We start from the raw sequence: 22,015 nt of genomic DNA, 5'->3' as shown, positions 1-22,015 counted from the left end.
TTCTGGTTTATGACACTTTATTTAGCAGTGTCCTTGGAAAACATCCCCTTTGATTTCTCAGTTACCACATCTGTAAAATGGAGGTAATCTCCTGGAAGGAAAATGATTCTAATATTTTTCAAAACATGGTGAATGAAGATTCATTGTCTTAAGTTCTCTGAAGACCTAAACAGCAAATACCTTACAAATGAATTTATACTCTTTTTTTTTTTTTTCGTATTTGAGGATGCAATTGATTGCCCTGTCAGAGATTGAGCAATTTGTTTATTTTTGCATGATGAGTATGCAGTGAAATGGGGCAGATTTTATTTTATTTTCAGCTATATAAATGGAATATTTGACTCATACACGATCTCTGTGTTGGTTGTTGATTTCTGTGCAGACCACCGATCGAGCTTTCTGGTATATCACAATAGTGTGCAGCGTGCCCCATCGGTCATTTTCTTAAATTGATCAAATAGCCCCTTTATAGAGTAACAAAATATATAAATGATTGTTATGGACACGGCTAAGTATTTACTTTGTAGTAGAGAGTTTAACCTTCCCTGCTTATCTCCCCAACAGCCCCACAGCTTCTTATTCTACCGAAGGGGATAAACTGATTCTAAACTTACCTCCTACATGATCGATTTGAGGCCGGTCCTTTAAAGACTGGAGATGTTGGAGTTTTGTTCTTACCCCATACTGCGTAGATGGTGCCCAATTCTATAACAAAGCAGCAGGGGGCTCCCTGTGCGAGCTAGCGGATTGCTGATAGAGAAGGGCTGTCTTTTTGTTGGTGGAGTTCTTTTCAATTCAGGCCCTTTTCTGCTGGAAACTTGGCCCTCATCCTGGGAAGGACTCCCTAAGGGATTCGAGTGGAGCCACAGAAGCAGTGAGACCGTTTTATTAGTGTAAGAAATTGGTTAACAGTTGAGAGAGATTACCCTGGTTTCTGAATCCCTGAACTCTGGATAGCGAAGGAGCCTGAGATGCTTTGTTTGTAGGGTCCTTCTCTCTGAACTGAAGTTTATCGTTTAGAGCCTGTGCAGGTGGCCTTTTTCTTAAGAATCCTTTATATCTTAAAAGGAAGACTTTCCTATATTCTTATTAGCATTTACTATTAGTTTTCTGCTTCTGCTCTAGAACCCACGGGTGCTTGTTTGCTGATGAGGACCAGGTGCATGATATCGAAGGACCTCTTGTAAAATGAAACCCGTTCCCCCAAAGAAAAACTGAAAGAATCCAAAGAGCAAAGGTGCAGGGTTTTGCAGTCAGAGGTTGCTCTTGCTGCCTTAGGAGTCTGCTCTGTGATACAGGTTTGATGCAGAGAGCATCACTACTCACAAATCACGCGAGGTATACAGTTTGTGTGCCGTGATATGTCACCGCTCTTTATTTATATGGCCAGCTCAGTCTATTCTGCTCCTTTCACTGCCGTGGAGAGTGCATCATTTTCCTCCCTCTCTCCTCCTTCCCACATATCATCAGTACCACCCACTCTGTTCTGCCCATTAAGTCCTCTGTGTGCCAGAAAACCCCAACAATGATTAAATGCTGATAAAAGAGCATTAGAAGGTTAAGATATCAACCAATCAACCCCCTTACAGGGACTCCTAAATTGTGGGTGGTGAGTGTAACTTTTCCCTTTTACCATTGAAAATAAGGGCTTTTATTTGGGTTGTTTTGGTTTGTTTGTTTCAGTTGAGGAAATGACTGATGTCAAATTAAAGGGGGAGAAAAGCATTGGTGGTAAAGACCAAAGAGAATGCAAGAGACTTGCTTCACAGTTTCCATTCTTATCCTAATGTTCCTCTCATGCTTCAGAAGCATTCTCTATCAGGAAATTCTAGGGCTTGCCAAATTTAGGTAAGCTTGTTTTCATGGAAGGCCCAGAGATTTTAAATGTTTAAATGTCATGATTGCCCTAAATTCATTTCATTTAAAAAAATGTTAATTCATTTTTAACAGTTTATACTAGTCTAATCAGGGAATCGTTAGTCATCACCTTCCTGCATAATTTTAGCTTTAGGCTCCATTAGCACAGAATACCTGTCTTTCCTATACCACCCCCACCCCCACCGCTCTACAGGAGTGGGGTGAAAGAGAACTAGAAAAGGTACTTGGGAACCCAGATTCCTGGTGTCTTTTCTCTAGAGGAGAGTTTTTAGGTTCCTCACACATTCCTAGAAGATCAGTTAACGTAGGGAGGGCTGTGGCGTCAGCTTCTCTGAACCTCCTTATGGCATTTTTAGTAAAACAGGAACAAGTAAGATGCTCTCAGAATCTTGTCAAGAATTATACCTCATGTTGAAGCTTAAGATAATATACCATATCATACAGCTTCAATTAATTTTCATGAGCCTGTCTTTTATCTTTATTCTGCATTATTTTTTGGTAATAGAGCTATAGAAAAAAAATAGTAAATACACTTTGACCCTTTCCATCAACAGCTGCTATGGTAAGGTAGGTCAGCCTCTTTGGAGGCACCCAGCAGGTGGAAGCGTAATGAGCACTTAATTATGTCTGCTGAAGGCCAGAGCCACCAAATTGGGACTCCTCAGGACTGGTCTGTATCTGCTCTGACAGTTCTTTTATTGTGGCTTTCCCTAACCTATTGGTAACTAACTGTGGTTGTTTAATTACAGAGGGAACATCCCCACGCTAAACAGGTACCGTATATTTAGTTTTTTCCAATTAAAAGCATCTTTTTTTGTAACTTAGTGAAACCAGGAGAAAAAAATAACACTTCACTTGACAAGCTAATATGTTATCTTTCTGCTGGGAGGTCCTGCACTCCCCTTTGGACATACTAAACTATACTTTCTGTTTGGAAAACATGTCGTCAGCTTTTCTCCAGCCATTCAAAAAGCAACACTCAAAAAGTATGGAACAGCTCCTGTCTAGCTGTGGACGATAGGGGAATGAATCACCTGTCTGATGTTCAGCTTTGCTGTAAACATCTTCTGCTAAGCTCTCCGTCTAGTTTGGGGCTTTCAGAGGAGAAACCCTTATGGTCACTCCTATCCTGGCAAACTGTTCCTCAGTTTTTCAGTTTTTTAGTTTCTCTAATTTGTATCTCCTTTTTGAGGAATGCACAGGCAGAAATAGCTGATCTCATGTTTTATCAGTTTGTTAGCTGTTTTTCTAAAGTATTAACGTTGTCATGCAAGTCAAGTTTTATGTCAGACCTGTAATGAGATTAACACTGGAAGAGTGTATCTAAAGTTTTGATGTGTGTATCCCTGTGAAGATGTTTTCAGACTGATATAACACAGAGTGGTACTTTTAATATGTTGAGTTCCTTCTGCTCCTGAACCCAGCAAGGCAACACAATGCAAGTTTGAGAGGATAGAAATTCTGATTGGAATCCCCCGAGTGCTAAAGCTGGTGCTGAGCTCTTTGTAGATGACCAGCTGTACACCGAAAGATGTATAGACTTGTGTTTATTTTGTGCCTCTCCCTTTAAATATTAAGTCATCACAACTGGTTATAGCTTTTATAGCCTCCAGTTTGGATGGGGAGAGGAAAGGGAGTGCTTCTGTTTGGTCCTCTGTCTGCTCTTGGAGGGTAGGCTTGCTTCGTTCCTGCCTGCCTTTAGCTGTCCTGGCCGAAGAGCATAGTACCAGGGGAAACCGGAAATGCCATGGGGTTTCGGTTGAGCGATAAAGATGCTTAACCCCATGCTTGCCGCAAACACAACCTGTTAGCAACTTCAGGAGTTCCATTTAAGGATTATCTGGACTCTCTTTCCTGTCTAACACCAGGCAGGTAGAAAAGATACAATGCCTCACAAACTTGCTCCTTTACTAAATACATTTGGTGATCCTAGAAAAGAGGATGATAGCCTTTCTGAGTTCATCCAGCTCTGAATCCTGTTTCTAGTGAGCACCATGTATAAGACTTGCTTGCCATGTGCTTCGTCTGTCTGTCTCATTCATGGTATCAATGGTTTCCTCTCCCACTCTACCTTCTAGTCCCTGGTACTGTCAGAAGATGAAGTACTTTTTCATGGTCATCTGCCAAGGGATTAAAAACCTGGAGTGTCAGTCTCTATAGTCTGTGTGAGCAACAGTCCCATTTATAAAAATATTTATAAAAAGTTCCATTGCCGTTTATATTTGTAACAGAGTACAATATGTACCCAGATCACGAGTCCACCTTGCTGGCTGTCTTGCGCCCTGCAATACTGCAGGTGGTGCACTTGGAGGAGATTTTTGAGCAGCTCCCCAAAGTTCGGGTGCCACTGCCATGCCCGGAACTTGCTTCAGCTCAGTATGCCGGTAACATGTGTCGGGCAAGTCCTGGAGGCATCCTTTAGCGTGGTCCCTCCGGAGAGGCTGTCCTAATTGGCTGGACATCACTACAGTGTACAGCAGTATCTGTCAGTACAGACTGCTGAGGCACATCAAGGAATATCCAGACTCGTTATATTTTTAGATTGAACAAATCCACTCCCTTTGAGCATCTCCATTGACACCTGTTGTCCTGCTTACACATACTTTGAGACACATGCTCTGCCCTTGTGTACTCTGCTGGGATGAATTAAGGGCTTTTACTGACAGTATGTTTACTTTGGTATAGAAATGTTTAAATATAAAAAAGGAAATTCAGCAAAACTGTTTCTATTTCAAAAAGGGAGGAGCTATGATCCTTATGACTACTCTTCCCATTAGCCTAGTAAAGGAAAAGGTAGAGACCTCAGTAAAGTTCCTTTTATAGACTGCGACTTGCTTCTCTCTGATGAAACATGGTTTTCTGTTTTTGTTTTTTTTTTTTAATAATGATTCACTAAACCATTCCAGGTGACTTAGAGTTGTTGTTGTACATGTGGATATCTATCTGTGAATCCTTAATCTATTACAGTTCCTAGAGAAAAATACCTCCAGTGTTGCCTAGCTACCACTCACTTGGCTGGTTTACTTCCTTTTAAAAGAGAGGATGTTTTAGGGAAGGGGAGATGCAGGATGGTTTTTCACCCCTATGTGCTCTTCATTCACTAGACAATGTCATGATGTCAGTATGTGAAAACCGCCATATTAGTCCTTAGGTTTTTACGTGGAGAAATTTACGGGGTGGTAAAAATATTGTTTGTGTGGAGGGAAAATCCCAAGGCAAGGGTTAATGTGAGTCTAGTAACATGGGCTTCTCCATAGTGGGTCAAAAACCAAACCTGCTCTCTGCCACCTGACCCTGTCTCACCTCTCTCCCAGCTCCTTTTCTCTGTTGTGGCTCTCCCAGTCCTTGCTCCTACCCTCCTTGTCTAATGCACTCGATTCAATTACCATTTAGAATGTCCTTCTCCTCCAACCTCAACCACTACGGCATGACTCACGTAGCCAGTGTCAGCGACGTGCTGCTGGACAACGCGTTCACTCCGCCATGTCAGCGGATGGGCGGGATGGTCTCTTTTCGGACCTTTGAAGATTTTGTCAGGTAAGCCATCTCAGATTTCTGCGGAGTGAATAGAGGCTCCTGGATTAGCCACGAGCCAGCTAAGAAGATGTAGCCCTTGCTGTTACATGCCCCGGGAGAGGTATCTGTCCTTCCTTTCCACCCTCCCGTGCAGACCCTACAAGCCTGTACTTGTTATATGGGTCTGGTCAGAAAAAAAGGAACAAACAAAAACCATCTTTTCCTCAATAGCTAGTAGAAGAAGCTGTCTGCTCTGTGATGAGTGAAATGTCAGGAGAAATTAAACACAACACTAGAGTGAGCCCCACCAGAGACGATACATCTTTTGATTAAATGCATTCAGCATCTATCTCTTGATGTATACTGATGCATTACCCTAGGGGGAGGGGTAATTACATTGGTCTGTCACTGCTCTAGTCCCAGGCTCTTTCTGTTACTTTAAGACCGATGATGATAGCAATGCTCGTAGCTTACATATGAAAAACAAACAAACAAAAAAAAACACAACAGAAAAGCTTGAGATTGTTCTTTTTTAAAAATAGAAAATATATATGGTTTATTAAAGTTGAAACCATCCATCCTCCTAATTTCTGCCACGTGGTAGAAATTCTACATGTCCTGTCTAGCCACTGGTGATTCTGTTCAGTTGACTGCTTAGCACGGGGTAGGACAGATGGTTCTTTTAGACAGAGCTGGCCGTGGCAGCGTTCATCTTCCTGCCACTTCAGGTTTCTGCCCCTTTTCATGGTGGGTGTTTCTTTGGTATTTGGTATTTTTTAGGATCTTTGATGAAGTGATGGGCTGCTTCTGTGATTCCCCACCCCAAAGCCCGACATTCCCTGAGGCAGGTCACACATCTCTGTATGACGAAGACAAGGTACGGTTGTCCCCTTTGGGAGAATGCTTTGCCTTTTCAGATACAGAACTTGTACTGTATACTCTCTCTTTCTTAAACATTTATTTATTTAAATTTTTATCTATTTGGCGGCAGTGGGTCTTAGTTGTGGCATGTGGGCTTAGTTGCTCTGAGGCCTATAGGATCTTAGTTCCCCGACCAGGGATCAAACCCACATTCCCTGCATTGCAAGATGGATTCTAAACCACTGAACCACCAGGAAAGTCCCCTGTGTACTCTCTTTATTATTATTATTATTTAATTGTATATACCTCATTTAAGTATTTTTGGAAACAGGTAGAACATAAATTCTAACCTAAAAATAGAAATAACTGTATTAAGCATGGAATCCATAGTGTAGAACGAGCTCAGCTCTATCCTCTACAGCTGCCTCTGGGTCTCTGAATATTGCTTCAAAGACTTGAGCTTCGGTTGCTTTAACTCTTAGTCATGGATGGCTTGTATATTTGCAGAGCAGTGCTTTTGTATCTTCAATGAACGGTGGGCTTCAGATAGCAGAAGGAAATGGGCATTTTGTCTAAAATTTTGTTCTTTTATTGAACCCTTCTTTCCATTTCTCAGTAAACACTCGGTCCTGGTTTTTCCCTACCAGGTTATTTCCCCGTAATGGTTTGATGCTTCTCCTGTTTGACAAATGTTAGGAAATATATTACGTGGGAATATGTTCAGATGGCTTCTTTTCCTCCTTTTCCTTTATATTACATGAAGAAATGTTGCAAATGGTTTCATTCCCATTTTATCGGCGAAAAAGTTGAGACAGAGTGGTCTTCAAGTCCATAGCAAGTTAAGATTTGGGGCTACCTCTAATTAATGCCTTTGCTGCCTTATTGTTTAAAAGTTAGGTGTCTTTAATCTCCATTTGGGTGTCGGGCAGTGGTTTCATTTTGCTTATTCATACAAGTGGGCAACCCAAAAATATTCTGGGGGGCGGGGCGTGTCTCTTTTCCTAGTATCCTACCAAGTACTGTAACTTTTCTCTGCCCCCATATTAGCTAGCCTCCTGAGTGCGTTTTGTTGTATTCTTGGGTTACAGGTCCCCAGGGATGAACCAATTCACATTTTGAATGTGGCTATCAAAACAGACTGCGACATCGAGGATGACAGTCTAGCAGCTATGTTCCGAGAGTTTACCCAGCAAAACGTAAGTCTTCATGTGGGTAGACGCTGGTGATGGCCCCTTTCCTGCAGCCTGTGTGACATATCCATCCTTTTCTCACTTGCTACTTATAAGGCCTGATCACTGATAATGGCTGTGTCTTTGACATAGTTCTGCCTCTAGGGGTAAAATTCCAAAGTGATTTAATAGTGTGAAATATGTATCTTTTTTATGTCAAGAAGTATAGAACTTAAATATTCAAAATGTTTTAAGGGAGAGAAGTTATATTGCTGGATCTTTTCCAGAGCTCCAGTCTTGAACTTCACCTGCTGAATTTCCTTTGATGACTTAACCACACATGTCTAGCTAGGCCCAATCTCCCCCCATGCTCGCTCTATGTCTTTCCCTCCCAGCCTTGAAAATATCAGGCTAATTTTCAAGGATAATTCCATCCTCCTTTCAATTTTATGTCACTTGGATATCTTGTGTTGACATCGAGGTCTGAATTCCCATCATTTTCCTTCACATCTTCTGATTGCCTCATCGCCCACCAAAAAACTAAACAGGAACAAAAATAACCTCAAGTAACCAAACCCTTTGCCCCGAGTCATTCAGAAATCATTGACTTCTTTCTCTTCTTTGCAGTTCCCTTATTCTACCCCTCCCTCCCTGCCCATTCCTTCCTTCCTTTGCTTCCAGCCCCCTTCATTTCAGTTTTTTAATTCCCACTACCATCTCTCTAGTTTAGACCCGTCCTCCCCTCACTCCTGAGACACTGTGACAGGTTTCCCTCTGATCCTCACACGTCCCGTCCTGATAGTCTCCATTCTGCTGACTAGCACAAAGGTAAATGTTCACAGTGCCCCCTTGCACTCAACACTGATTCTCCCTAACCTTCTGGACACCTCCTTGCCTTACTGTTTAACATTAGCCTATTAATGAAGACCCATAGTCTAGCCTTTGCTGCTCCCTGAAAAGACCCAGGTCTTTGTCTCATCTACTTTGTCCGCCTGCTCTCCTCAACTGCCCCTTATCTGGAATGTTTTCTTCTTTCTTTCCTTCTTCCTTCCCTCCTTCCTGTCTCCCCCTACCCCTTTCTTTCTAAATCCTGCTTGTTTTAAGAGCTGTCTCCAATTTTCCCTCTTTTATGAGGATTTCTCTGTGTAGCCTTAACTAAGATGTGTTTTCTTCTCTTGGATTTCTAGTTGGTCAGTATAAATTGATTAATAATAATACTTTTAATTTCTAAACACCATCTGTGTAAATTTTTTAACTTATTAGCACCTTACCACAATCCCATGGGGTTAGATTAATCAGGAATTAGTCCAAATATACATGTGGGGAGAAGCTCAAGGTCAGAGAGCTTAAGGCCGTTTAATCACCAGCTGGTAGGTGATGGAGAAAAAAACTAGAATTTAAGGCTTTGGTACCAGCTCTAAGGGACACAGATCTAGGTTCTTTAGTAAATAATACATTCAGATGCTTGTAGTCTGATGTTCAAAATGATCGTCTGTGCTGTATGATAGATGCCAATGTATCCTTCCTCAGCAGCCCTTCATTACAAGGCCAATGTGTGCTCTTTGAATGGAAAGCATCTAGCCCGTAGTGCTTGTCATAAAGAACTCAATAGATTTTTTCCTTTTTGGCCACACCTGGTGGCATGTGCGATCTTACTTCCCTGACCAGGGATTGAACCCACATCCACTGCATTGGAAACATGGCATCTTAACCACCGGACCACCAGTGATGTCCAATAGATTTTTAAAAATTCAACAGTGTAAACAGTGCCATAGTGTTCACATCCTATCACGCTAATGGTCAATACCTAGGAAAAGATGGTAATTTTGTGCTTAACGTGTGTCCTAGCATTTTCCCCATGATGCCTTCACAGCACGTGAACTGGAATGTGGGGCTGAGGTGAGGAAAGGTCCTTCCAGAGAAGTCAAAGTCGGGGGCCATGCCTGGGAATTTTTCTCTGGAAGAGAAATCTACCTTCTGTCTTGGCCTTGACTGGTGCGTGATCGCATAAAATTAACCTGAGACCAGTGACCAAGGAGACAGGAGAGTCCTAGCATTGTGCTTGGCTGCTGGTGTCAGTGCTTGTTGAAGTGATCTGTGAGCTTCTTCCCAGGCTTTGAGCACTAATTCCCCACATTTGATTGTTTCAGCCTCCACTTAGGCTTTTTATTACACTCAGATCAAAGGGTTATATGTCAGCACACATTGATTTAAAGAGGCAGTTTCTCCATTTTCACTATGTTTATTTGTAACATTAAGTGATGATAAGAAATTTTCTTTTTCCCTTGGCTGGCCTTGTAAACTGAGGCACAGAGAAACCCAGAGTCTTTGCCTGTGGCTGTCCAGTAGGGAAGGGTAGACTGTGTCGACAGTCCAAGCCTGGAGAAGCTATGCGTCACGTACCGTGCTTATCCAGGAATATTAAACATTTTCACCTACTTGTTTTGAAAAAATATAAAAAGAAAAGGAAACAAAAACAGTTAAAAAAAAAAAAGCTGAAGTGATAACTAGTTTTGTTTTTCACTTCATGATCATGCTTCTAGCAGTTTAGAAAAAGTTTTTTTTTTTAAAGCACACATTAAACTATCAAATAGGTTGATCCAAATTGTCCAAATAATCTTCTAGTCCCAGCATGTCTTTTTTTCTCTCATAGAAATTAGGATCATATATTTGTAAATGACTTGTGGAGGAGATTGAAGCAGTCAGTGTAAATGGAGTTTCTCCAGGTGCTGACGCCTAATCGCCGGGTAATAGCTGTGGACTCGCTGTGAGCCCCGCATTATTACAATGTAATCAGAATCCTGTTGCTCTGCTGTTATTGTTAGCCACTTGTGGAATTTTTAAAGCAATAACAATTTTGATTTTAAATCATGGCATTATTAAAGTTATTTTCTTCCCTTGCCGGAACATAGCTATTGATGCTTATCTTTGAAGGAGTTGGCTGTAGTGGAATTCTTTGTTGGTGTCAGAAGAAATGTTTCTATTCCTTGGCATACAGAATCAGAACCACCACTGCCCCACCCCACCTTTTTAACCCTCCCTCTTCTCTTCTCCCTCCGCTTCTCCCTCCATCCCATTCTCCCTTTTTTCCTTCCTTCCTCCCTTTCTTTCTTATTGTAGTATCAACGCTTGGTTATTTACACTAGTGAGTATGATGCCCATACCAATCATTTTTAAATGTAGTTAAACCAAAATTTATTTATATTTGATCTAGGAATTTATTATTAGGAAATTAATTTTTTCTACTTTTGTTTATGCTGTTGATTAGTTTTCTTACTAAAAATTGCCATAATAAAAATGGAAAAATAAGAGGAAATGGCCCAGGGATGTGCTTATTTATAGGGGGAAGCCAGTTTGGATTTAAAATATATATAGTATCAAGAAAGTTAAGAATCGGTTTATGAATATATGTCTCAGTTAGAGTTAAGCAAAGTATACGAGCAAAGTACAGTCCGGATGTGAGTTGTGAAAGTCAGCATAGTTTTTGTATTGGTGTTATTCATGTATGTTTTCAGGTTCTCCAACAAGTGGGATTGCTTTTCTGCTTGTTGCCGGGTAGCCCCTCTCTATTAGGGACCTTTAAGAGCGTGTCTTACTTAGTTCATTCATCTGTTTCTTTGTCTCTGCCTTTTGAGATGAGTGAGCAGGACAGAATACAGGAAGGCTTAGAGCCCAAGGCCCCAAACTCACAGAAGGATCTGTTTTGAAACTGCTAGTCTCGTTGACTTCTTTTTTTTTTTTTAATTTTTTTTTTAACCATGGCGTTTTTGTTTGTCATTTTATTTATTTTTAATTGAAGGATAATTACAGTATTGGTTTCTGCCATACATCAACATAGATCAGCCATAGGTACACATATGTCCCCTCCCTCTTGAGCCTCCCTCCCACCTCCCACCCCAGCCCATATTTTTATTTTTTTATTTTATTTATCTTATTTTTATTTATTTATTTTATGAGGCGTGTAGGGTTTCCCTGGTGGCACAGACTAAAGAAGCTGCCTGCAATGCAGGAGACCCGAGTTTAATCCCTGGGTTGCAAAGATCCCCTGAAGAAGGGAACGGCAACCCACTCCAGTATTCTTGCCTGGAGAAAAGCTATGGACAGAGGAACCTGGCAGGCTGTAGTCCTTGGGGTTGCAAAGAGGCAAACACAACTGAGCATCTTACACACACACACGAGGCATGTGGGATCTTAGGACCCCAACAAGGGATCAGACCCGTGCCCCTGTTTTGGGAGTGTGGAGTCTTAACCACTGACCTCCAAGGAAGTCCCTATTGACTTCTAATATACTGCTTGCCTATGCCAAGCAGAAATATGAATAATCACTGAATTTAAATGCCTGTTAAACTTTGTTTTCAACAACTTTTAAACAGAATCCTTTAAAAATGCCTCCATATAAAATAAGGAGGAAATGTTTTAGAATTGATAAGGTTAGAATTTGTTAACAGGTTGAATTCCAGAAATGCTGTATCAAATGGTAGGTGATGTCTATAATCTAAATAACAGTTTAGGACTTAAGTTTTCTGTTTTGTGGAAGTTTCTTATTTTTCCTCTACCTGATTTCATTTAGCTTCTGTATCAGTATTGTTCTTCACATTTAAATACATGCCCAACAGTACAATTTCTGTAAGCAGAAAGTGTGTTACTGTCTACCTTGATATGTATGAGTCCTTAGAGAATTTAGATGACCCCATATGACCCTTTCTCCTTCACAGAGTTCTCTTCCCATTTCATCCAGATCAATATATAAAACCTATTCTGTAAGACTCATTCCCAGGAGCCAGGTTGAGACTGATTTATTTGCAAGTTTGAAGGTACTAAGTCAAGATATAGATATCCAAAAAGAATGCTTAGCCCAATCAGGGCCTTCTGAGGACTGAATAGGCTAACATTTAGGATGAATGCTGGTCTCATGTATCTTCTGTTTTTACATGTTTGTTTGTAGAAAGCTACCCTGGTTGAACATGGGATCCGACGCCTTACTTTCTTGGTTGCACAAAAGGTATTGCCATGTGAATTATGTATCTGTGTCATATTTCTTATGCTGCTGCTAGAACTTTAAAAGTGAAAAATGGAATTATAATCATACACTTACTTGTAGAATGTATGTAAAGGAATAACTGTTTCAGTATAAATTTAATCAAGAAAAGCATTAGTTTGTCATCTCCTTTTACTCAGTTCTTTTTAAATTTTATTTCTAATTGCCTTCTGCTTTTTTTCCCTTCCATTCTGTCTTTCATCTGAAAGGATTTCAGGAAACAGGTCAACTATGAAGTGGATCAGAGATTTCATGTAAGTAAGAGAAACCATGATGAAAGATCACTTACTGTTTGTCTGTTGGCTGCTGGTTATTTTTAGAAGGGCTGGTCTGATATTTGGTCCCTCTACTTTGAAAAAGCATAAGAATGGATATTCAGGTCTTGTACAGAGTATTCAGACCAAAGGGTTCCCCCCACTTTTTTTCCTGTATAATGAATTCTCAGTGTATCTCTGAGAAATAGTTAAAGAGTGAGCACATGCATTTATCCAAGTGAATAAGGTAGAAGCAGGCTCTAACTAGTAATTTCTTCTGTGCACACAGTGAATCAGTAATCAAAGACTGCCACCCGTACTTGAGGTCTTGACTTCTACCAAAGATGGATTCAGATTCTATTATTGAGATCTGCCAATTCTGAAGAACAATCATTTATTATTTAAAATGCCTTAACAGAGCCCAAGTTAGTGTTTTTGTCTTATGTTAATTCTATGAGGAGGAAATAAATAAAAATTAAGTTGCTGGTTCTCCCATGTAACCAAATTAACTATTAATATTTATGAGTTTGAAATTTTTATTGAAAAATGTGAATAAAGAGAACTGACTAAATAGCCTGGTATCTGAACCATGGTGTATTTATGTATGAGCATACTGAGTATCATTATAGCAGAGAGGTCAAAAATCCAGTTTGCAGTCAAGATGTCATTGTCTCAAAGGGCTGAATGTAGTTAAAATATTTCTTTAAAAATTGCTCCTGATATGGTGAAGTAAGATTCCAAAGGATATTTACAAAGTCTTAATGTTTCTGATGAGAATTATATTTTGTTTTTAGCAATCAAGATAATTAAGTTAGTTTTCAAGCCCTGCTCACTTGTAGTAATGAAGGTAACATTTGGGATTCTGGAAAGGACTTCCTAAACTCAAAGACCTGTGTGTGGGTGGCTTTTATTGCCCCTTTGTTGTTAGGTCTCTAACACTTGACATTCTGTGTTCCTTTTCACAGTTCACCTTGTTGGTCTAGTCTATAGAGAAATAAGAGAGCCTCCCCTGCAGGCTAAAGAGCTAGGATTTTCTGAAACGCTTTAGGAAATGTTGTGGACTCCACAATTCCCCTGTGTTATTGATGTCAGGAAGTCAAGCAGAGTGCAGATATATATCAATCAATAACTGTAGATAGAAGACAGGAGGCAGTGGAGAAGTATGAGGAGCTTAAAGAGAACCCAGGGGCTTTAGGAAGAAAAATCAGGAGCTTAGAGAATAAAATTGATACTTGGGGATAGAGTATGAGAATCTGTGAATAAATACTGTGGCTGGTAGATGCTGATCAGAACTCAGGCAAACATGCCAGAGCCAGGCCCTGGATTTAGAAAAAGTATCGGGCTAGGTTCTTAAGCACTAATCTGATTTGTTCTTTCATCACTGACTTTGGAATATATATTATTCTGAGGAGTAATGCTGAATTTGTAAAATTGTTTTCCTTTTTCCTTAGAGTCTTCATGTCTATTGCACACTAGCTGGTTTTCTATAATCAGCATTCTATGATCAAACCCTCCACTGAAATTTTATTTAAAGGCCAAAGCAATGAATTGTCACGGACATTTTTTTGGACACTTTCTTACCATTGAATCTACATCCTGTCCTAGAATACATCTAACAGCTTTAAAACATTTTTTTTCCTCCCTGCTCTCTTAATATTTCCGGATTTCAGTTGAATAAAGACATGTATAAGCAAGATCTGTTTGGAAATGAGCCCAGCAGGTGGTCTTCCCTATCATTCATTGTCCAGTTTCCATTTATAGTGACATGAAGTGGGAAATCAGTTAAATTGTCAAGTGACTTGATCTGTCATAAGTGTAGGAAACGTTGCTTTAGGATGCAGAGAACATGAAGTTTCAGGTATGGACTGGATCTGCCCTGAAGAATTGTGTGGCAGAGAAGTTGGGGTGTTTTTATGTTAGGCCCCTGAGACATGATTAGCAATTACTCAGGGGGCAAGGGTGACTGTTACTGAACTCTGGCCAGGATCTGCCATAGCCAGGAAGCCCTGGCGGGAGTTGTACAAATCCGGGGCTCACCATCATGGTGCTGCTCCGAGTTCATCCGCTGGTGGTGGCTTGAAGGACATTTGGCCTCTGTCATGTCATCCGACGTGCACTTGCCCTCTAGTTAGTGTAGTGTGAAAAAGAGGAAGCTTTCCGGGAGCATTAGTGATGAATCCCTTGATCTCTCTGGCTTCCTGGTAATCCACTGTTATGTATGCAGCCTCCCCTGCTCTACACTGTGAAATCCTTATATTATTGAGTAGAAGAGGAGACACGTGCGGGAGGGGGCAAGGAGAGAAGGAAGGTTACCACGATTGGTTCAAGAACAACACTGGCTGGCGTGGAAGGAGGCAGCCATGCTGTTCCATAGCCGTCGTCTCTTGGGCTGCTTCAGAACCAGAACACTGTTGGGTGGAGGGTTCCTAGAGAGTATGGATGCTGCTGCTGCTGCTAAGTCGCTTCAGTCGTGTCCGACTCTGTGCGACCCCATAGACGGCAGCCCACCAGGCTCCCCTGTCCCTGGGATTCTCCAGGCAAGAATACTGGAGTGGGTTGCCATTTCCTTCTCCAATGCATAAAAGTGAAAGTGAAGTCACTTAGTCGTGTCCAACTCCTAGTGACCCTATGGACTGCAGCCTACCAGGCTCCTCCGTCCATGGGATTTTCCAGACAAGAGTACTGGAGTGGGGTGCCGTTGCCTTCTCCCAGAGAATGTGGATACTAGGTGTTTATTCACATGGAAGCAAAGGCCAGAATTATTTCCAATATTGTTTCATCAACACCGTCCCCGGAGATCTGTCCACCAGAATGTCTGCTGAGTGTCTTGGCTCTACATGGAGACCATTCTTCTGAGCAGGCAGTAGTTACCAACATTAAGGAGTCTTGGTGTTTGAGTCTGTTTCCATAACCATCTAATTAAAGCAAATACCCATAATGGGACTTTGAATATCAGTGCTTAACATTGATATTTGAATAGAAAGTTTGAGGAAAAGCAAGTCTATCCTTGTAAATATCTTCTTCATATTAAAAAGAAAAATTGAGGCCTCGAAAGCAAAAGATGACTCTCTGAATTTCTATATTAAGTTGCTTTTCTCCAGTTTTATGTAGTATTAAGTCTCTGTTCATTTCATGCACATTCAGATCTAGAATTCCAAAAAGTGTGGCAGAAGATGCTATTTAATTGGAACATAAGTAGTATACTTTAAGAAGCTTTGCATATTTTTTTTCCAGTGAAGTTTTGTTAAGGATGCTAAAATGCGTGTTTCTCAGATCTTTTCTTATACTTGGCTGCCCAGACAGAGCATTAGGTCCAGAAACCATGATGAGATTCTAAATCAGATTTCCACCTGTAGTTTCTTTTTGTTTCTTATTTGTAAGATTTCATGAGATTTTTAAAAATTCTGCTGTAAATCACCTAGGAGATAATTGCAGTTTTACTGATTTTTATGTGAGTGACTCCCACTTTTAATGTTTTGGATTGTTTTCGCCTGAAGGAAGAGCCCAGTATCAAAAACAGTTATCATGGTTAGTAGTTCATTTCTTTTAAAAAAAATTGATATGCCAATGATATCTCAATAAAGCTAGAAAAAAATTGGCAGTTCTGTTTGCTAGTGGATCAACTATTAGTTTTTCAGAAGGTTTGGTTTGAGTTTTTGTTTTAATTACAGTCTATATAATTAGTTCTCAGCATGTTGAGGTAAAAGAGAATTGCACCAGCAAGCTTCCAATTTCTTCATCTCATTAGGTTTTTAACACGATTATTAGTATCATAATCAGCTATGATGTTTTCTGTTGCAGGTTTTCACATTCTCTGATTTGCAGGGTGTCTTGATTGGCTAATTTAGGCAAATTATTTTGATTGTCTTGATGATGGTTGGCTGATTAGAACACAGCAGGGGTATAATTTCTTCCTGAGAAATGTTACATTCTTTTGTTTTTTGGTACCAGAACACTAAGAGGGTTTTTCTTTGTGTACATTCAATCATGATATTTGCCCATAACACTAGTAGAATGCCTAGAAAGCAATTACATTAGTGACGGAGTAAGCTTGAATGCCGTTAGTGGAAAAATTGGCTGTATGAGGATGTGGTAGGATGAAGGAATTTACTAAAACTATAATCAGACTTTGGGATTTCTTCTTTTCTGTGTTTTCTGTGACTTTTGAGTGGGGTGGGGGGGGGGAGGCAATTTTCTACAAAAGTCTTTCCCTGTCTTAGAGAATTGCTCATTAATCCTGGTTTACCATTGCATGGAAGTTCCTGCCATCTCCTATTCTGAATGTTTTGTGCTTAGTGAGGACTTCACTGTGGAACGAAAAATTTATTCAAAAGTTTAAAAACATTTGTTCACGTCATCTCATCTTTTGTGTAAGTGGTATACTAAGTAACTGTTTTAGGTAACTAATTAAAGTTAAGGAGGAATTGAAGAGTATGTGATTAAAAGATTGTATCATTACTTTCCTTGACTTTTCTTTCAGAAAAATCTCATGGAAGGACTGTGTTACCCTTCTTTTTTGACTCATGTTACTTTTTAGCTAATGCTCTGAAAGCCATACCTCTTGAGAATAAAACCAAAACTAGACTGTATAAAGCCCCAAGCATGAAATCTACTGACAATTCAGCTCAACATCTTCCTGCTTAACCTTGAAGTCATCCCCATGCTCTTCACTGTCGTTCAGGGGAATTAGAGAACTATTTAGGACAAAACATCATCAGTGAAAGATCAGTGCTGTGTAAAATCCACTTTCAAAGGTCTTTTGAAGACCCATGCCTAGACAAGTGGTTTGCTGGCCTTGCTAAACAAGCTCCTAGAAGCTGTTTTTCAGTTAAAATGCCAAGGAAAATGTAAAAAGATTATTAACTGAGCAAGTTATAGTTGAAGTGTAAGACCTGTGGGAAGTATTCAAGTTTTCCATAAATTTAAGAACCATGAATTTTGCTTTTTTTTATTTTTATTTTTTGCTTTTTTTCCTTAAAGCCTTAATTTCTGGGGTTTTTGGTTTTTGCCTCAAAAATAAACGTGGTTCTTGAAAGAGAAGTCCTCTAAATAAGGAATTTGGATTAAAAAGAAGAATAGATAGGTAACATCTTATACTTGCTAGGTAGAAATGAAATGGCATGAGCTCTAGTGTTAGACCCAAGTTCACCTTACAGGGTCATAATAATTGGGATTGACATATATACAACAACGATCCTATGTATAAAACGGATGACTAATGAGAACCTACTCTACAGCACAGGGAACTCTCCTCAGTGCTCTGTGGTGAACTACATGGGAAGGAGTTCCAAAAAAGAGGGGATATATGTATACGTACAACTGATTCACTTTGCCATACAGTAGAAACTAACACAATATTGCATAGCAACCATACAGCAATAAAAACTTATTTTAAAAAAAACCGAAAAACAGTACTCTTCCAGAGAGGTTGTTGAGAGCATTTGACAGTCAACACATGAGAGCGCCTGCCACCTGCAAGGCTTTCAGCTCATGTTTCCTTCATGGTTCCTGAAGTTCATTGAGGGGTATTTAGGCAGCTAGTTCTGGTCTCTCTGCCTTGTACCGATACATGTTTGATTACATTGCACTCATAATGAAGAAGATGCCTTAATGAAACCTCCTATGGAGGCAAATAGTAATGACTTGATTCCAACACTTGCCAGTAGAGCTTCCCATCCAAGAAACAGGGATATTTGGTGTTAATAAGTTAAATTTCAGAAACTAATGGACTCTGCTAATTGAATTCATCTTTGTTAATTAATAAGGTTCTAGTAAATTGGTTGCTTTCTTGGGTAATGCCCTGCAAAAGAGCAGTAAGACCTAATGATTGCATGTTCACTAGTTCCACCCTATTCTTTTCTAGACATAGAGGGCTACTGACCAAAGTAACATCTCACACTTTTCTTTGTCTTGAAATGTTATTGTTTAAACCTTTGAAATTATCGACTTGAGAGTGAATGAGGGGGAAAAAAAGCATGGATTGGGGATGCTATGTTCTCTGGTGAGTTTACACTTTAAGAGTTTCTTAAGGAGAAACTTGGGAAATCAATCCAGTAACTACTATTGCAGTGCTGCAGTGTAAGGATGCGTTGGTCTCGTGTGCCAGTTTCTGCCATGGGCAACAGCCAAGAAGACGTTTTCCACTTGGGAGATGAAAAAATTACCATTTTTCACCCTAGAAGAGGGTAGCTATTAGTTGGGTTAGTATTGTGGTGGTTCTCAAATTTGTAAGTGGGGTCAAAGTGAAGGATACCCAGAGGATCATTCATTTTCTCCAGACTAAGCTTAGATAAGGATCGTGTTTTCTAGGCAACTGTCTTCTAGATGCCTGTTTCTCTACCACGTGTTTATCCCCAAGAGTCGTGTCTATGAAGGACTGACACATTTTCCCTCCTTCTTTAACACAGAGAGAATTTCCTAAATTTTTCACATTCCGAGCAAGGGATAAGGTAAGGACTGATTTTTTTTCCTCTTTTTTTTTTTTTTTTAAATCTTTGTTTTTTCCTTAAAAGCCCAAGAATAGTGTATCTGTGCCATATGTTCTTTCTCTAATTGAACTTATACTTCCCTTTGTCTTACATATGTCTCTGAACTAAACAAGGTTCCCTTCCAAAAGAGTTTGGTTCAGGAAACACTGTAATATCCTGACCTACCAAAGACAGAGATAACTTTCAAAATCATCCATTGGGATAATCCTAATGATGTAATATGAAAGGACTACTATAGTTAGTTGGATTATTCTCGTCACCCATGTACAGTTCATTTATCAAGGCTTGTTTATGTGCATTTTTCAATTTTAAAATATAGAATTTCAGACCACATTGGTTTCCTCTTATTACCAGCTTATGTGTTTGGTTTTCTCTCTCCATTTACTGTATGAACATGTACTCTAAACATGTCTGGCTTCATCAAAACATACAGTAAATGTAAATATAACTTGAAAAAGAGAAATATGAATAATTATGCACGGATACAGGCTATTCCATAGCCAAATACCTATTTTTCAATATTATATGACATTTGTTTTCCTGTGTCCTTTTTCACTCTGCCAGAAATGGTAGGAGTATGAGACATGGATCCTGCTCATATGTGTTTTAGATGAGTTGGATAAAACTAAAACACTGGTATGTGAAATAGATAGTAATGTGAAGTAGTTTGGTTAATTGTTAAAAAAAAAAATGAACTATGAAGGCTTTAAATACTAGAGGAGTTCTGAGGGAATAGATGGGGTTTGTTTGTTTGTTTTTAATGGAGAGCATCACCAGTTGTAAAAGTATAGATGATAAAGCTTACAAAGTAAGCAGGGACTCTAGTGCCTAATCTTACATCAGTTGTTGGAGTTTCCTTGTATGTAGCTCCTCTTTTTTCCCGTTTGGTTCATTTGCACAACGATGTGGCTTATGTTTCTTTTTTAAGCATCTCTTTTATACCTTAATATAATTCCGTAACTGCCTCTTGTAAGCTGTTCTTTCCTCCAATTCTTGTATTCAGTTTGAGGAAGATCGTATCTATCGTCACCTGGAGCCTGCCCTAGCTTTCCAGTTAGAGCTGAACCGGATGAGAAATTTTGACCTTACTGCCATCCCATGTGCCAATCACAAGATGCACTTGTATCTCGGGGCAGCCAAGGTGGAAGTGGGTACAGAAGTGACAGACTACAGGTTCTTTGTTCGTGCAATCATCAGGCATTCTGATCTGGTCACCAAGGTGGGTGCTGTACTTTCTTCTCTTTTTATCTTGGGCAGGGGCACTATGCCATTCAGCTTGCAGTGTGTTAGTTCCCTGACCAGGGATCAAACCTGTGCTCACTGCAGTGGAAGCACAGAGTCCTAACCACTGGGCCATGGAAAGTTATCTCTGAGGGAAGGGACAGAGACACAGCCATGATTCAAAATCAGGTTTTCCTCTTGCATCAAGATTCTTGTTCTCTTTCATCCTATTGTCCAATAATCACCAGAAGTCTAAGAGTCAGTTCTCTCACAGAGGTAAATATTCCATGGAATAAAGGGCTTTTTTTCCCCTTTCATTTGATTTTTCTTGGTAGTGGAAGCATGATAATACTTGCTTGAGAAAAGGAAAAGCATGCGAACAGAAAAACCACAGGGAAGTGTGGGTGATGATAGAGGATAAAATGAAAAGTTAGAGATGACTCCATGGTAAACCTGTCTAAAAGTGGGGCTGGTTTCTGTACATAGCTGATGTGTGACTTGTTCCTGCATCCCATAGCCATAACCTTTCTGCAACTTTTCCTCTCTAAACAGATTTCCTTTCTACGCTGCTCTGTCTGGCAGTTGTGACCCTACTAGGGTTGCAGCTCTGGGGGTGCCCAGGATCTCCACTTGTTGTAAGAAAATGGTACCGAACAGGCAGGAGGAAGGGTTGGTGGGAACTCTTTGTCTGACCCTTGCTAGCCCCTGCTGCCTGTGGTCTTTGGGTTGACCCCAGGAAGAAAGATAAATAACATCTACATAACAGCCTTATGACTTGTTGGGTTGGCCAAAACCCAAACAAATTTTTTGGCCAAGCCTATAAAACACGTAGATGTTGATGGTGATTTTCTTTCCTGCATAGGAAGCTTCCTTTGAGTATCTACAAAATGAAGGGGAGCGACTCCTCCTGGAAGCCATGGATGAGTTGGAAGTCGCCTTTAACAATACAAATGTCCGAACTGACTGCAACCACATCTTCCTCAACTTTGTTCCTACAGTCATCATGGACCCATCAAAGGTACATTTCTCTGTCGCTTCACACCCAGCACCCGCCAGCACAGCAGACAGAGTCATTCTTATTTGTTTGCACTTGGACCTGGAAACAGGTACTTTCTTGGTCAGCTGACTGAACCCTTGCTCTTTGAAGTTTACAGAATGCTTATAGGACTGGGTTTCTGAGATGATATCAAAAATTTGATGTAACCATTGAAATCATACCTCAAAACTGAAGGTGTCTCTTTGTTCTGCTGTGAAGCTTTACTTCTCCACTACCTGCCTTTGAGTTTCTGCTGAAAAGCATGTGATGGTGTCTGACCCCCTTGCTGTAGTGATCTCTGAGTAAATAACCTTTAAACACAGTGATTTAAAAATTTTTAAAGCAATCATAATTTACCATGAGACTTAGCTGTGAGTAGAAATTTCATAATCATACATTTTATGTTTTTAATTTATAATTATGTTTAATTTACATTAATACATACATTTTAATGTAATCATTAAATATTAACTCATAGTTTTGTTTGCTTTCATGGATATAGTTTAAAAGTGTTTCTAGTCCATTGTATTGCAGGATATATAAGCCACTAAAAA

At 39.9% G+C, this 22,015-nt stretch overlaps 1 protein-coding gene across 5 annotated transcripts in view; it reads left to right on the top strand.

The window, feature by feature from the left end:
* ACACA (acetyl-CoA carboxylase alpha) overlaps nt 1-22,015 on the top strand; it is a 277,348-nt gene that overhangs the window by 157,874 nt on the left and 97,459 nt on the right. For all 5 annotated transcript variants that reach the window (XM_061142719.1, XM_061142724.1, XM_061142721.1 and 2 more), the window contains 9 exons: nt 2,628-2,651; nt 5,272-5,415; nt 6,175-6,271; nt 7,344-7,451; nt 12,370-12,426; nt 12,672-12,716; nt 19,124-19,165; nt 20,208-20,423; nt 21,288-21,443. In XM_061142719.1, coding sequence (XP_060998702.1) covers nt 2,628-2,651; nt 5,272-5,415; nt 6,175-6,271; nt 7,344-7,451; nt 12,370-12,426; nt 12,672-12,716; nt 19,124-19,165; nt 20,208-20,423; nt 21,288-21,443 — 889 coding nt within the window. The remainder of the gene's footprint in view (nt 1-2,627; nt 2,652-5,271; nt 5,416-6,174; nt 6,272-7,343; nt 7,452-12,369; nt 12,427-12,671; nt 12,717-19,123; nt 19,166-20,207; nt 20,424-21,287; nt 21,444-22,015) is intronic.

Source organism: Dama dama, chromosome 5 (genome assembly GCF_033118175.1).
Source record: "Dama dama isolate Ldn47 chromosome 5, ASM3311817v1, whole genome shotgun sequence".
Taxonomy (NCBI): Eukaryota; Metazoa; Chordata; class Mammalia; order Artiodactyla; family Cervidae; genus Dama; species Dama dama.
Note: the sequence above shows the minus strand (reverse complement) of the source record. Positions and strands in the feature narration are given on the sequence as shown.